Below are 16,818 nucleotides of genomic sequence, written 5' to 3'. Positions count from 1 at the left end.
CAGAAGACAATAATCATTGCCAATGTAATTATTTAGTGCAACATTAATTCGTCCAACCTTTGATTTCCTACTGTATACCAAATACTGTATTACATTTTATAAGCAAAATATTGAGTAAGAAGTGACTTTTTATTTAGGAGCTCAGCCTGTTGTGGGGCAGGTCACTCAGAAAACACACCAAGTCCCAGTTTTGTCCAAATTGAAGAGTTTTTATTTAGTTGGCTGGCTGGTGACTACTCCCCACAGGACCCATAACTGTCTCTGCAAGGAACAGCCCTGAGCCTGAGCATTTTAGGATATTTAAAGGCAAAAAACATCTGGGTTGATGTAGCTGCAAGCCAGCAGGTACAGAAGCTGAATTGGGCAGTTAACGAGACAATGCAATGGGTACATTGGTATTTCCCACAGGTCTTTCCAGGTTGGCATAGCAGTAAGCAAGCAGAAGGGAGGTGGGTCAAAATGACCCTAGTTCAGTACACATTAGAGAATGGTTACTAATGTCTAGACAGTCAATCTCTAACAAGGTACATTGCCCAAGAAAAGTGGAAACTGAAGAGAATAATTTTCCATTGTATAAGAATTGCCATTTTGTGTTGCCAAACATGCTATGCTAAACAACTCTTATGGGTACAGAGGTGGGGCTTTTTCATGGGAGAAGCATTTCTTACATGATATGGAGTCTCAGGGTAAAATGGAGTTTGTTTGGTCATTGCCCATATAGCCTGGCCCATAACAAGCCTATCTGGGTTTGGACACAGAGGGAGACTGAAGACAACATGGTATTTGCACTAATATAGGAGGGTCTGGGAGAGTTCATTAATACTGAGTAGATAGCAGTAATAAAAGACTTGAGAAGGGACAATGCATAAAGACTGTAACCTGATATTCAAGTGTGCCCTCTCTCTCCAGCTTCATCCTTGCCCGGAAAGCTGATCGACTTGCTAAGCTCCACAAAGAAATAAGGTAAAGAATTTATATCTGTGTTTTAGTCAGTTTTTTTTTTCTTCTGTGACTAAAGGACTCCACCAGAACAATTGAAGAGGAGGAAATGTTTATTTGAGGGCTCATGGTTTCAGAGGTCTTAGTCCATAGAAGGACAGCTTCATTCCTTGGGTCTTGAGGTGAGGCAGGACATCATGGCAGAAGAGTGTGGCAGAGGTAAATAGCTCACATGATGATCAGAAAGTAGAGAAAGAGACTCTATTCTCCAGAAACAAAAGATGTACCCCATAGCCATGCCTCCAATGAGCCACTTTCTCTGGCCACACCCCACTTGCCTGTTTTTTCCACTCAGTTAATCCCATCAGGGATTAATTCACTGATTGGGTGAAGGCTCTCACAACCCAATCATTTCTCCTCCAAACCTTCTTGCATTGTCTCACACATGAGCTTTTGGGGAACACCTCACATCCAAACCATAACAATCTGAAAATAGACAAAAGGCAAGCTTTATATTGTGTTCATTGCACTAACAAAGTAGAATTTCATCAGGAAAAACATAATATTTTACAAATATTCTCAGCCCAACAAATCAACCTTTCTGTATTTTGCTATGGCCCCTTTGCCCATATGTGTATATTAACTCAATTTTACACATTTGTATTTATTTATAATGGTTGAGAGGTAGAGTTTTTCTGTAAGATGAATAAATGAAAATTATAAAAACTATAATCTAGACAAAGCCCTTGTGACTTAATCACATCCCCAAAAGCCCCACCTCTTAATCCCATCACCTTGGAAGTTAAGTTCCAACATGCATGAATTTTGGAGAACATATGTATTCAAACCATAGCAGCTAACTTGTGACAGGAATAGCAGATAACACATACTCTTTTTCATTACATCATTCTGAGCTTGACATTTTCTTTTGGATTTCCTGCTTTCCCTCCTTATTAATAATAAAATAAATACCAGCCTGGAGGTAGGCATTTGGTTTTGAATTCTACACAGTGGCTCAACTTCTCAAAAGTTCTTGTGAGGCAAAAACCTTACTGAATATATCATTGATGAGAACAGTGGCTTCCAGAACTGACTGCCTCAAAATCTTCCAAAAGATGTTTAGAAGATATATTTTTCTGAGGCCTGTAAGATTATGATCCAGTAGGTGCAAGGTTCAAGGAACCCGAGTATTTGTATTTTTAGCAAGCTTTTCAGTTGATTGAGTATCCACATATAAAAGCCAGCGGGTAAATTCAACAAGATGATTTGCACAGTGACTTCTTTAGGCCTTAATTTAAAATACATTCTATTGATTTTAGAGCTAAGCCAAATAAATGCATTGATTGAATAAATGGATTGCTCCATGCTGGGGTGGTAACCTAGTGGTAGAGCATGTGCCCTGCATGCGCAAGGCCCTGGGTTTTACCCCCAGCACTGAAAAAGGAAAAAATGCATTGTTTTAATATACTTGCCTTACATATATCCCCCCCATAAAAATTGAATTCTAATGGGAAGATGGGAAGAGAATGATAATTCCCTGATGTATTTGTGTGACCTGTCCTTGGCTCATCTAATAATATATGTAAAGCACACTAAATGGCTTGTATTTCTATTATAACTGGTTTTATCATTCATGGTTAAAAAATTAACTGAAAGGAGGTTGATTGAATTTTGGGTTTCACTCTGCTTTAATAAAGATTTTATTATGTGTCCAAAAAATAAGCTAAGCATCATTAAACATTTTAGAATACTGACTGTTAATATCCTTAATTTTTAATTGATTTAAAATATCTGAATCATTGCTTGTAACACTCTTTTGTAGTAGATAAGAATCATTCATCTCTTCATAGAGTTGAGGAGAGGGTCCCACACTAGGCTAAGCATGGACTTTGATTCTCCACACATTTATTGAGCATCTACTATGAGCAGGATGCTCAGAAATGTAGAGCCTCACCCTGCCATTAATTAGCTGAAGGATGCTGAATAAGTCTCAGCAGCTCACTGAGTCTCAGCTTCCTAATCTCTGAAATGAATAGCACAGATTAGACTGAGAGAGACAGGTGGACAGTAGTCTTGAGACTTCTTACCTTTATGATTTTCGATGTGTCCTGGAATTTAAATATTCACCTCATGCTGTGTGACATCATGTCAGGAGTAGCATTTGTCTCTTCCTTAAAACCTTCCATGGGAAAACAGCATAGCAAGTCCTATTTAGAATTCCATCTATTCCTCCTCATTTAATCCTCTATACTTATGAGATGGATGTTCTAAGAGTTGTATAAATGGTATAGAAGGCTTTATATAAATTTATAAGTTGACATTGTTTCCCAGATTATTTAGAGAAATTGGGAGCATGTTTTAATAATATTTTCTAATCTAATTGGCAAGATAAAATAGTGTTTTTAAATTCTATTTCTTTTATTACTAGTATTCTTGACCTCCCCCCACCCTGAATATTTTTGGCCATTCATCTTGTCAGATTTTATTGGTTATTTTTAGTTATGCATTTTATGCTTATCTTACAGATTTGAATTAAACTTTTTGCCCCATTTTTAATGAATATGTTCCAGTTGATTGTTAGTCTTTAACAAATATTTTAAGGACAGTTTCACATGTTTAAACTATTTTACAAAAGTTAAAAAAGGAAATATAAATAGTATGTAATTGGTTCAGTGTGAACCTATTCAAACAAATCCTGAAATAGAACCATTAATTTCTACAAATGGTGAGTTTAATAATTAGACCTTTTAAAAATTTTTTTAAGCAGGAGTAGTGAGTTTAAAATGTTTTTTTTTCTTTTAAGAAAACTTTAGGTAAATATAGCTACTGATTTTTCAGACATAATACATTTCATGTTCTATATTTTTTGTCTATGTCATGAATTATGAGGATAGCCAAAGACTTTTTAAAAATATTTTAAAATATTTTTTAGTTGTTGATGGACCTTTATGTTATTTATTTGTATGTGGTGCTGAGAATCAAACCCAGTGCCTCACACATGCTAGGCAAGCACTGTTCCACTGAGCTACAACTCCAGCCCAGCCAAAGACTTTTTGAGGTATCATCATGTAGTGTATTGTGTCCATCCCCCAGATGCCCTTTAACACAGTGTCCTAGTTCACAGACCATTCTATCCAAGTTACAGATTACTAAACTGAAATGACTGTAAGTCTCTCTCAGAAGAGCATATACTTTATGCATAAAATACTAAATGAGTATTATTTGTTTTCAGATATTTACAAAACAAGAATAGGAGAGTTAAAGGACTTGGTATCATATGAACTACATCTTTACAGATAGGATCATTCTAGAATTCTATATATTCCAGAAAAGTTATATGGAATTAATCCCTAAGATTAAGTTAAATTTAATCTTATTTTACCCATTTTTATCTCAGATATTGTAATAGATAGTAAAAGAGGCAAAAATGTAAAAAAAAAAGAAGCAACAGTCTTTTGACTCTTTCAAATGACTATCAAGGCAGAGAAAGTTAATCTGAGTACAGAGATTCATTGAATTGTTTGCTTTGCATAATAACAGGAGGCCATTGAGCTTCATTTTTCTGTAATAAATCTGGTTCATTGGTGAATGCCCTGGACCTCACTGTATTTACTCTATACCTATCGGTTATTACTTCCTTAACAACCTTTTCGGCTCCTTTTTTTTTTAATAGGAAAAGGAAAATCTGTGAGCTGTATGCCAAAGTGCTGGGATCTGAGGAAGCATTACAAGTAAGAAAACCTCAAGGTTTAGTCCCTAACAGGCTGTGCTCTGCTCACTGGAATTGGTAAAGCAAAGCAGATTCTGGATTCCTGACAGTCTTATGAAGAGAGTTAAGAAGAGTTATTCTTAACTTGAAAGATGAACTTTAGCAGTTAAAAAAAAAAAGGCCATTAAAATTGGTGTCAGGTGCATGGAATTTCAAAGCTGTAATTCTCTTCTGCAGTCTAAATGTTTGCTGAATAACTATCATCAAAGTGTGATTACAGCCTGGCATGGCAGGAATTATGTCAAGGATGGGAGAGATTGGTTCTCAGAACAGAGGTCCTGCCCTCATGTCAGTGTCAACTGCCAGATGTGAAAGAAAACCCCAAATATGTCATCTTCTGTTGGTGAATACATTAGTAGTACATACAAGACAGAACAGAGTGAATGTAGACTTTCTGCCTAGGTCAAAGTCATAATAATTTAGTTTTACATGTGCAACTCAATTCACAACTCATTTAGAAATTTCAGTGCTTTTAGTCTACCATGAAAGCAATCAGGAGAGGGAAATGACTTTTGAAGAACCCACTGATAGCTGGGGGCTCTTTTGAGGGGTTATCTGTAAATTAATTAAATAATACATTTTCATAGTGTATTATGGAATTTAGAGAAGATTCTCTCATGCCCTCTAGGAACATTTTACATCTTAATCATTCCCCTTTTTAGCAAGAATTCCAACATTCATTTTTCCAGCTTAGGGAAGGGATTCTGACCACATCCTTTCTTAGGTACTGTGACTGTCTTCACAAATATTGCTGACTAATCCCAGCTACTCAGAGACTCACAACTTTTTTTGCAGCAGAAACACCTGGGTAGATAAGGAAGTGAAGTCTGTTGTTTTAGAGACTCCAGAGATTGAAGCAGATCTTTCCACAAGCTGATCATTGATGGATTTCCCTAAAGTTTTAGCTCTAAATTCTTCAGCATCAGCATGAAGATGCCCTCATTCCCAGATGTTGAGATACTTTGTCTTCCCTAGTTGAGAGATTGAAAAAAGTCATAATGTCCATGTTTTGCAACTTGGTACCTCACAAAAGGCTATTACTTGGTAATATCATGTTTCCCCTTCAGCAAGTTACAAAAACAGGGTTATTGTCTTTTTCTCTGTGAAATTTTTGATAAAGTAAAACGTGTAAGAGTCTTCATTGTGACTTATAGCATTTCATCTTTGTTTACTCTTTGGAATTTTCTCTCTACTAACTTCAGCCAGTGCATTATGAAGAGAAGAACTGGTGTGAGGAGCAGTACTCTGGAGGGTGCTACACTGCCTATTTCCCCCCTGGGATCATGACTCAATATGGAAGGTACTGCCCAAGCACTACACCAGTTATTATAAGACCTGTACCACATTTAACAGAAACAGTATTCAATGAGAATTCTAGAAATAGCTGTCATTCCTATTTCTAATGCCCTAGATAGATAGTTTGTATCTTTCTGAATGTCTCTGGAAAAACAAGGATGTCAGCAAATAGACAATAGCCGAGCACAGGGAAGAACTTCAGGTGTCAGCAGTACCTGTTTTTTTTTTTTTGTTGTTGTTGTTTATTTCTGTTTGGGCTTTTTTGTTTTGTTTTTGAGACAGGGTCACCCTAAGTTGCACAGGCTAGCCTCAAACTTGTGATCCTTCTGCTCCAGTCTCTGAGTAGCTGGGATTAGTCAGCAATATTTGTGAGAATGAAGCAAACTGCACTGTCCTTCAAGGGGCCTTCTTGAGTTCAGATAAACATTTAGTCTCACACTACAACCCTAGGCTCCTTGACACCAGTCTATACAGAAGAACTTTCGATGCATTAATCCAGTATATCTGTCTGGCCAACAGAGGACTATCACACATCCTTGCTGTATATAGCTAAGTGATGAGGAAATGAGATTCACTGGGGTGGAGGCAGGGGGTGCAGGGATTCACTTTGACTTAGAAGCCCCTTGATCCATAGAAGCCATTATCACTATGTGTCACAGGCATAAAGCCCAGGGTCACTTGCTCAGTTAGAAGAGACACCATACTCAAGGAAGCCCACAGTAACAGTCTCCCTCCAGGTATTTACAGTTCATTCCCAATCCTCTCAGCCTGAATGCAGTTTACCAATGTGAGAATGGGTAAGGTAACTTTTTTAGCATAAGCAGTATTCCCTGGTCACATATGTAGCATTATACCTTCATCTGGTTTCCAGACAAAAAAAAGCTAGAAAGTTAACACTAGGTCATATTTGTCCACAAGAAATAAGCATTTGTTGACCATTTCCTTTTGGAAGCTTGTTTGTTTGTCTTTTTTTTTTTTTCCTTTTGTGGTGCTGAGGATCAAACCCAGGGCCACACACATTCTGGGCAAGTGCTCTACCACTGAACTGCACCCCCAGCCCTGTCTTGTTTGTTAACTGTTCAAACAGCCTTTGTTTGTGATAGCAGAGTTTATAAATTGGATTAGTTCTGTTGTGATGTAGAAGTCTAGAAGATGGGATTAGGGTCAGGAAGAGATGAAGCACAGAGTTCCTGAATTGAAAAAATGTGCCAGTGGGTTGAAATGAAAGTCTTTGGGTTGGGGTGGGGTGGGGTGTTCAGCTTGAGAGAGTTTATGAAAGTGGCTGCATGAATGGCAGGATTCAACCCTGAGAAGGCTGGAGGGGACAGTTACCTATTTGGTCTAACCCTTCCTTGGTTTTCATTGGCAGGACCTCTTTATAAGAGGAGGGCCATTTCCTGCCTTCAGCTATTCCCTAGGAAAGTCCAGAGAAACTTTACAGAAGTTGTAATTTAAAGAGACAAACTCATGTATGTAATCCCTCATGTCTCTCCTCTATCAGAATTAGTCAATTTACAGTCCATTTCTATCTTCCCACTTGGTGCAACAGTCCCTCCTAATACACTGGGAGTACCTATATGACTGGACTTTGGCCATGTGTGATCTCAAAAAGAATGTTCCCCCTTGGAAAAACAGTGTGGGAAGCAGAATGAACTACAAAATAGGAGACACACAGCCAAAAAATCCGATTGTAGACTGAATGCATGTTCTCACATTCCAATTCTGGCCGGCTTGAAAAAGGTCAACATCATCTTCAGAGATTGATGATCTGACAGCCTCCTTATGTACAGGCCTAGGAAATAAGGAGTAGCCTTTGAGGAACCTTTTACCTTGGGCTGTGTTTTATAAATAATTTGAGTTTCCCTGTCTTCTGCAAAGTAAATGAGAGCAGTCATTGTCTCATTTCCCCTCAGAAGCATCCCAGGTAACTTTTTGTGGCCTCTTTGTTTCCTCATAGGGTGATTCGCCAGCCAGTGGGCAGGATTTACTTTGCTGGCACAGAAACCGCTACACACTGGAGTGGCTACATGGAAGGAGCTGTTGAGGCCGGAGAACGCGCAGCTAGAGAGGTAAGGGAGGAAGCTGAAGTGTCCCCTCCTGAGTCTCAGCAGCATTTTTGGCATCTGGTCTTCCTGGTTCTTCTTTTAAAAATTTTTAGATGGATTAATGATGTTTTTATGAAACTATACATTTGCCCATTTTTTCACTGACATCATAATTATACATATTTGGGGGTAGTAAGATATTATGATGTATGCATACAGTGTGCAGTGATCAAATTGGAGTTATTAGCATTTCCTTCACATCAGACATCATTTCTTTGGAACATTCAGAATTCTTTCATCTAGCTATTTTGGAATATATAGCAAACCATTATGTTCACCGTACTGTGCTATAAACCACTAGAATTTAGTCCTCCTGTTGTACTGTATTTTGGTATCCACTATCCATTCTCTCACTATCCCTTCTATCCTCAACCCTTCTCAGCCTTTGGTGGCCTCTGTATCACTCTCTACTTCTTTATTTTTATTGGTGTACTATAATTATACATAATAGTGGGATTTGTTGTTACATATTCTCTAAGATAAACTTTTTCAGCTTCTGCATGTGAGTGAGAACATGTTTGTTTTTCTGTGCCTAGATTATATCCCTTAGCAAAATGTCCTTTAAGCTCATCTATATTGTCACATAGGGCAGGATTTCATTTTTCTTTAAAACTGAATAATATTCCATGGTGTGTGTGTGTGTGTGTGTGTGTGTGTGTGTGTGTGTGTGTTTCCCATTTTCTTTGGACATTCATTTGTCTAGTTCTTGATGCTAATAGAAAATATTCATTTCTGTGCCCCTCATTTATAGGGCTTATCTAATAGCCTATAAATAGGACTTTGGATCCGACACACCTATACAACCTCATTTCATAATACCATGGTCACTTTCTTACAGGTCTTGAATGCTCTGGGGAAGGTGGCTAAGAAAGATATATGGGCACAAGAACCTGAATCTAAGGTAAGTTTGGCTAGTCCATATCCATAGACTAGTCATAAAACTCACAGGTATACCCATGCATGATATTACAGATATTTTTTCTCTTTATGAGTGGAAGAGTTTTCTACTAATGATTTGTGTTTATTATCTAGGATGTTCCATCAGTTGAAATCACCACCACCTTCCTAGAGAGAAACCTGCCTTCCATATCTGGCCTGCTGAAGCTCATCGGGATTTCCACCTCAGTAACTGCCCTCTGGATTGTGTTGTACAAATACAAGCTGCTGCCACGGTCATGAAGTTCCAACTTCTGGCCTTCTGTACCCTTCTTCTCAGTACCATCACCATCACCATCAAAAGGAAAATGTGGAAGAACTAAAGGCTGTGTCATTAGGCCATTTAAGTGCACTTGATTTAACCCTCCTCAGTTTAGTCTGTCTGCATTAAAGTAAGAACAACCCAAAGAATTACCTAATTAATTTCAGTAAGATCAAGCTTCATCTTGTCTATGTAGATCAATTCGTGTTGATTGATAGAATAAAACCCTGTGATTGCTCTCTTAATTTCAAAAAGTTAATGTAATGTGCTTATGAGAATTTTTGTGTCCCATTCTTCTTTAACAAAAAATACCTGATTTCAGAAATAAAGTGGAGTAGGTTAAGACTTAGCCTGTAACTGTACTTAGACACTGGTGAAGTGTTGGTACAGAGCCCATAGCCTCACAGCTTCCGGGGGTGACTGGCTCCCACTTTACATAAGGAAGTAGATAAGCAGGGTGGGGGCAGGGATATGTGGTTCCTTCAGACCAGGATGGGGACATCTTGCAGTCTGATGCCCCAGGAATCTCCTGGCCACTTCTAATTTCTGTGAATTTTCTAGACATCTAGCCTCAGTGCTAGTTTTTTTTTTTGTACATTTTTCTCTTTTACATCTTACAGAGAAGAGTGTTTACCGAGTTCAAATGTTTAACTTGATGAGCAGAATAAAATCACAGCAAGAGGCCTCCCTGACTAGCTTCATGTGAAACCAACTACAAAGGGCACCTTCTTTTCCCTTTGGAACATGGTTAGACATCAGTTGATCCCTATTAGTGATAACATACTATACCAGTTTTAGGAAAGCAGTATTATTTCATGTGGTTCTTTACTACCTGAAGACCCCTAGAGTCATATATATTTTCCTTTTGTTTTTATGGCCATAGAATTAGACAGATCTCTTCACTTACATGTCTTAAACATGGTTAAATATTAGCATGTCAATTTCTATCTAGTACTGGAATATACATGAAAAATCCCTGGTTATTATTTATAGAGACTGTCAAAATACAGAAAGGGCTTTATATGATAACCTCCCTTGCTTTAATTAAGTTTTTTAACAAACATGAAATTGAGTGATTTTTACATATGAAGACTGAGTTCTCTATTTTAGGAGCAATGTGGGCTCAGAACAGTGCCCACCTCTTATCTTTCTCATTTGAAAGACTTGTCATGTTTTTAGAAACCCCTCCCAAACGTTTCAACCATAAAATACTTCTTGTTAAAATATAAATATATTTTTATTTAAGAAAAAATAAAGAATACCTGAAGAACTCATCCAACTCAAGTTCATTACAACATTAACCTTATCTTAAAAGCAAACTTACATTTCTGTATCCCAATATGAGGACTTAAGGTCTTCCAAAGCTTTGCCTATCCTAAGAGCAAAGAGCTAAATTTTTCTGCCACTCTTTATTTTATAATTCAAAAGCATTTTTTTTGCTAACTTAAAAGTTTCATTGATGTCTTGGATATATTGCAGTTCATAAGGAAATGCTGCATATTATATCAAATAGCAGTGAGAAATCACATCCCTAATCTCTTGCAGTTGTTTCAATTCACTTACTGATTAACTCAGTCCTGACACACCTTGGGAAATGTTGATTTAAATGTCTGAACCAGTAACAGTTTTTACAGTAATCGGATTGTTAACATATTGAAATCTTGCATGTCGAAGGCCTCCTGAGTGTGAAGTTTACCCTCTTCTCCCATGGTTTAGAAAAACAATTAATTTATCCTAATCACATCAACCCTGTTAAACTACAGATTGGGTATCAAAATGAATGCCAGTCCGGATGTGCCTAAATTTGAAACAGGAGCTGAGAACACCTACTATATAAGAGCTCATCCAGCACGAAGATACCATAAATCAAGAGCTTGGCTCCATTAAGGCATCCCCTACACAGTTCTGAAGGCTGAGTCGGCCTCACTCCATAGTTAGGTCGAGAATTAGATTTAAGAAGTTCATCTGTTTGTCTTGGTTAACTGTTAAATAAGGTGTCATACTCCACTGAAGAAAAAAATATTGAGGGATTGTGAAACTATGTCATGTTTGATTGTGAACTTGGTGTATAATGTTCTGTGTCTAAAGTTTGCCCCAGTGCTACATTTGGGAGTATGCATATGTCTGTGTTTTGCCAATGAAGTAAGATTTTGCCTGTATGGTACTGTGTTATTTGTGAATAAAGTGCACTACCCCCCAATTCAGACCTGACTCCTGTGTTTGGTTGATAAGAGCTGTTTAGAAGGTTTGGTGGCCTCTTGCAGCAGGAGGTCACGATGAGGTGTTGTCCATGGAGGATAGACTTAAATAACTAAAAAGAACAATTTTTAAAAAAAAATTAACTGAAAGTAGAGTTAAAAAAGAACTACTTGGTATGTGAGACTATAACTTCTCAACATAGGGTTTGACTCTTATGTGATATTGAGATTCTGTAGTCTCCCCAACTGGAACACAGGTATAGATTTTAAAGCAAGGATTCTCACCTAATAGCTTATGATACCTTGAGCAAATCACTTTGGTTCTCTGCCTCAATTTCTCCATTTGAGAAACGGTAAGTTGCTTAAGTGGTTTCTTTTTGTCTTAGTTTGTTTTTTTTTTTGTTTAGTACTAGGGATCAAAACAGGTGGTGCTTTACCACCGAGCTACATATACAGCCCTTTTTATTTATTTATTTATTTTTGTAGCAAGGTCTTGCTGAGTTGCTTAGTCTGGCCTTGACCTTGTGATCCTCCTGCCTCAGCCTCCGGAGTCTCTGGGATTACAAGCATGTGCCACTGTGTCTGGCCCTACGTCACTTCTAAGGATTCTTTTCATGGCAGCATTAATGTGATTTATGCATTTTGTTGCTTGTACTATTTCTATTTTTGCCTGTTTGTATGGCAGGGGCAAGATATTCAGCCTTTGCATATCTTTGTTCTCTCGTTTTCTTAGATTGGATTTTCTGGAAACAGGACTCTGTTGTCCAGGCTGGTCTCAAATTCCTGTATGCAATTAATCCTCCCACTTCAGCTTCTTGAGTAAGCTGGGGATACAGGCACATGCCACCACACCTGGATACACTGTTCTTTATATGAAAGAAAAATATCAGGATTATAGGAACCCTGGAAATGATTCCATTTTTATCTCAATAAAGCAGCCTTACCTACTGATTACTAACAGAAAGATCAAAGGGTAAAATATACATTTATAAGAAACAGTCCAAAATCCAATGTCTTGAGTCAGACAACTAAAAATGAACAGAAATAGACAGGGAACATTAGGGAATGGTGAGGACTATGGCTGACCCAGGAAGAATTTGCCCTTTGGAGAGCATTTGTATTTAAATCCTTTTAAATGATTGCTGACCAATCAAAACACATTTGAAGGCTTATCTTGCATATCCAAATTGTCCTCAAGTACCTGATAAATATAAAGTTGGGTTTTGAATCACTTGAATGACAAATTCTTTTCAGATGCCTTTGATTTTCCAAGAAATGAGTATCTCCAGCAACCATTTTATGAAAGTACTTAGAGTAAGAGAAGCCTGGTTTGGAAGGGCACAGACAGGAAAACAAAAAAATCGGGGGGAATCCTCTTAGGCAAGCCCTCAAGAAATATCCCTTCCCCTGTCCATATCTCCTGCTATATCGATGTCATGATTAATGAGGGCAGTGCTAGACTTTTTTAGAGAAAAAAATCCTCAAAATGAGATAGAAATCACCACTCTTTTGTTAACATTTCATCTGTGCTGACTATGATATAATTCTAGTAAGCAGGACATCAACATTGGGTTAACTTTTTAAAACTATATTCTGCTTTCCACCAAAGTGGCCTTTAAAATACAAGACATGTCATATGTCCAAAAACTGAGAAATTGAAGAAGAGGACAAAAACAAAGGAAGATACTAGTTAATAACAACAGTTGTCTTTCTTCGATCAGAACTCAGGACTTTGTTCCCCTCTTTGAGCAGGCCATTCTCTTCAGAGTTCAAAGGTGAAGGAAGGTCTTAAAGTGACAGCTGGTAAGGACTAGAATCAGTTTTCTGAAGGTAGATTTGGGAGGCCTCATGTAAAAACCTTACCATTGCTTCAAAATGGGCCATGGAATCTTCTAGCAAGACCTCACTTAATGTACTTGTGATCAATTGATTGAACGCTATTATTTATTTACATTTCTTTATAATCACCTCATTAAGAACCAGGCTTTCCTATTAATAGACTTCAGATATTTTCCATGAACCACTGAGGTCCTTGACTGAAATGGGGTGAGGTGGAATGGTGTGGGCATTTTCTGTCAGTTGGGGAGGGTAAAGTGAGAACGAGGAAAGAGGAGGAGAATGTAGGAGGTGCTTTAAGGTCCACAGAGTGGCACACTAATGAGAATTTTGGTGGGTTGATACCACCAAAGTGAAAAGGGTACCCTTGAACTTTGTGTCATTTACTATTTATATACCCATAGCTAGCTACTCTGGCTCAGAATAACCTTATAGAGTTCATGGTAAAAGTGAGATAATGCAGCTAAGGTTTAGCAATCACTCAGTAAGTATCAGCTATCATCCATGGGCCTTTTAGAATGGAAGCAGACAAAAAGCACTTTTTAAATTCAAGTCAGTTACAACCTTGAATTTCTTACAATCATTCAACATATACTTATTGAGCACTTACTATGTGCTAGGAAGGTATACCATGCTGTTATTCAGCAGTGAACAAAACAGAGCCCACCTCATAGAGCACACAGTTGATTGTAGATACCAAGCAGTACATTAATTGGGCCTCTGGTTGATGCTATTACAGAAGAACATAGGATACTATGGACACAGGGAAAGTGAGACTTAAAGGGAGGTTACTAGAATATGGCCTCAGTTCTTCATAAACATCAGTGTACACGGCAAATCAGGATCCTGCATAAAACAGAGGAAGGGGAAAAAGAGATGGCATGGATAGAGGGTAAATCACAACAAATATCAATAAGTGATGAATGTTAAGTCTCATTTGCCTATTGACCATAGTTCACTGCATCAGTCTTTCTCTGTTCCTCTGTCTCCACAGTCCTTCTCTGCACCAGGAAATCTTTATCAACTATGATTCACTATATCCCAGGTCCCCATGCTAGGCAACCACCTAAATTTGTTTTAAAAGATCGCCATCTTCTGGTCAAACACTGCTGTTTCGTCGCAAAGGAAATCCTAAATATTGGAGACGGTCTTGTCCTTGGTGAAAAGCCAAAGGTGTCACCTTCACCCAGGATTTCTTCCAAATACATCTGCCGGTGATCACTTACTTTCTTGTCAGTGGTGATATGGATCAAAAATATTAGTATTTAATATTGACAATATTTCTTCTGGCCTATGCTCCCTAGAAGTTTTGTTGTTGTTGTTGTTGTTGTTGTTGTTGTTGTTAGAGTTACTTGGTTCCCTGACCTCTGTTGTATCCATTTGGGTAATGAATGAAGAAAAAAATTGACTGGAGAAATTGAGAGAGGTGGAATTGATTTCATGGTAGAAAGGGCAGGAACACAATCTGGGAAAAGCCAGAGAGGGAGACTGGGGAGAAGAAAACATTTCTGAAAGGCATATTGGGGCTGTGGAGAAGTGCACCTGGAGAGCAGAAGGAATTTTCAAGAGTTCCACTGACAGCCTAGGGAGATGAAAAGTCAGGAGAGGAGAAAGTCACACTTCCTAAGTTTGGCTAGGAATGTGTGGCCTAATAGAGATCTGCATGACCCTTCAAGCTTTGGGAGCCCAAACTATGTTTGTTTTAGACACTGCATTATATTGGGACCATCTTAGAAGTCCCCAGAGCATACAGCTAACGGTGCTTGGTATCTTGAGCAGTGCCTGAATCCCAGGGGTTCCATTTAAGAGCTCTCAGTGGAATAGAAAGAAATTCAGCAGGTTTGCCCTCAGGAAGATCAATATCCCAACTGGTAAACTGTGTATCCCCAGTCAGACATACACATATGCCTGATAGTGCAGTAGATTTACATTAAGAAAATGAACAAAGTTTGCCTATTTGCCCAGTGTGTGCAATGTCTTTGCTATGGTAGCCACTTTAATTTTATGGGCTTTATTAGTGTCTTATTGCCTCTGTAACAAATTACCACAAACCTAGTGGCTTAAAACAACATAAGCTTATTGTCTTACAGTTCTGGTGATTGAAAATTTAAAATCAAGCCAGGTACAGTGGTGCACGCCTATAGTCCTAGCAGCTGGGGAGGCTGAGGCAGGAAGATCACAAGTTCAAAGCCAGCCTCAGCAATTTAGTAAGGACCTAAGCAACTTAGTGAGACCCTGTCTCAAAATAAAATATAAAAAGGGCTAGGGAGATATGGCTCAGTGGTTAAGCACCCCTGGGTTCAATCCCAGGTATCCCTCCCCCCCAAAAAAAAAACATGTTTAAAATTAGTGTTACAGGACTAAAATCAAGGTGTAAGCAGGGACAATCCTTCTGAGGCTGCCAACATTCTTTGGCTCCTGGTAACATCATTACAATCTCTTGTTTCCACAGATATCTCAACCCTCCTCACTGAAACCCTTCTGCCTCCTTGTAGGGACCCTTTAATCTCCCTATTTTATATACTTAACTTAATCACATCTGCAAAGTCCCTTTTGCCATATAAGGCAACATGTTCATTGGTGCCAGGATTAGGATGTGGACATCTTTGACATGGTCATTATTCATCCTACCATATGGACCTTGATGTTAGTAAAATCCAAAAGTTAAATGCTAGCATTGGCTTACCTTCAAATCCCTGCTATTCCAGGCACACAGATGTGGAGCAGCAGTATAAATTTTTGGTGTTTTGTGATGCTGGGGATGAAACCCAGGGCCTCACACATGCTTGGCAATTGTTTTAATACTAAGCCACATCCCCAGGCTGCAAACAGAACATGTATGGAACTGGAGGTCATTATATTAAGCTGTTTGTGAAATAAGCCAGGCACAGAAAGACAAGCACCACATGATTTCACTCATATGAGGAATCTGAAAAAAATTGATCTTATACAAGTTGAGAATAGAATAGTGGTTTCCAGTATCTGGAGAGAGTAAAGTAGGGGGAAGGATGGAGAAAGGTTGATAGATGGGTACTGTTACAGTTATATAGGAGAAATTAGTTCTGGTGTGCTATGGCACACTAGTGTGACTATAAGTAAGGATAATGTACTATATATTTCCAAAATGCTAAAAGAAAGGGTTTTGAAGCTTTTCACCACAAAGAAATAATACATGTTTGAGGAGATAGATAGGTTTACCCTGATTTGAACATTACACAATGTATATGTGTGTACTCAAATTATCACATGATACCCCATAAATATATGCAATTTTATGTGTCAAACAGATAAACAAAAGAAAACCATAATGATCTCCAGTTACAACCATGTTGTTGCAAACGATGGAATCATTTTATGGTAAATAGTATTCCATAATGTATATGTTCTACATTTTCTTAATCCATCAGCAATTGATGGACACTTAGGTTGTTTCCATTTTTCAGGTTATTTTGAATAATAATGTAATAAACACAGGAG

At 38.1% G+C, this 16,818-nt stretch overlaps 1 protein-coding gene across 1 annotated transcript in view; it reads left to right on the top strand.

Moving 5' to 3' along the window:
* Nucleotides 1-11,471, top strand: part of Maoa (monoamine oxidase A) — a 70,579-nt gene extending 59,108 nt beyond the window's left edge. The window contains exons 10-15 of the mRNA XM_026387585.2: nucleotides 910-963; nucleotides 4,613-4,670; nucleotides 5,911-6,008; nucleotides 7,962-8,073; nucleotides 8,948-9,010; nucleotides 9,142-11,471. Of these exons, the coding sequence (XP_026243370.1) occupies nucleotides 910-963; nucleotides 4,613-4,670; nucleotides 5,911-6,008; nucleotides 7,962-8,073; nucleotides 8,948-9,010; nucleotides 9,142-9,288 (532 nt within the window). The 3' untranslated portion in view covers nucleotides 9,289-11,471. The remainder of the gene's footprint in view (nucleotides 1-909; nucleotides 964-4,612; nucleotides 4,671-5,910; nucleotides 6,009-7,961; nucleotides 8,074-8,947; nucleotides 9,011-9,141) is intronic.
* The last annotated feature ends 5,347 nt before the right edge of the window (nucleotides 11,472-16,818 follow it).

Source organism: Urocitellus parryii, chromosome X (genome assembly GCF_045843805.1).
Source record: "Urocitellus parryii isolate mUroPar1 chromosome X, mUroPar1.hap1, whole genome shotgun sequence".
NCBI lineage: Eukaryota > Metazoa > Chordata > Mammalia > Rodentia > Sciuridae > Urocitellus > Urocitellus parryii.
The sequence above is the reverse complement of the archived record's forward strand: the minus strand, read 5'-3'. Positions and strand labels throughout refer to the sequence as shown.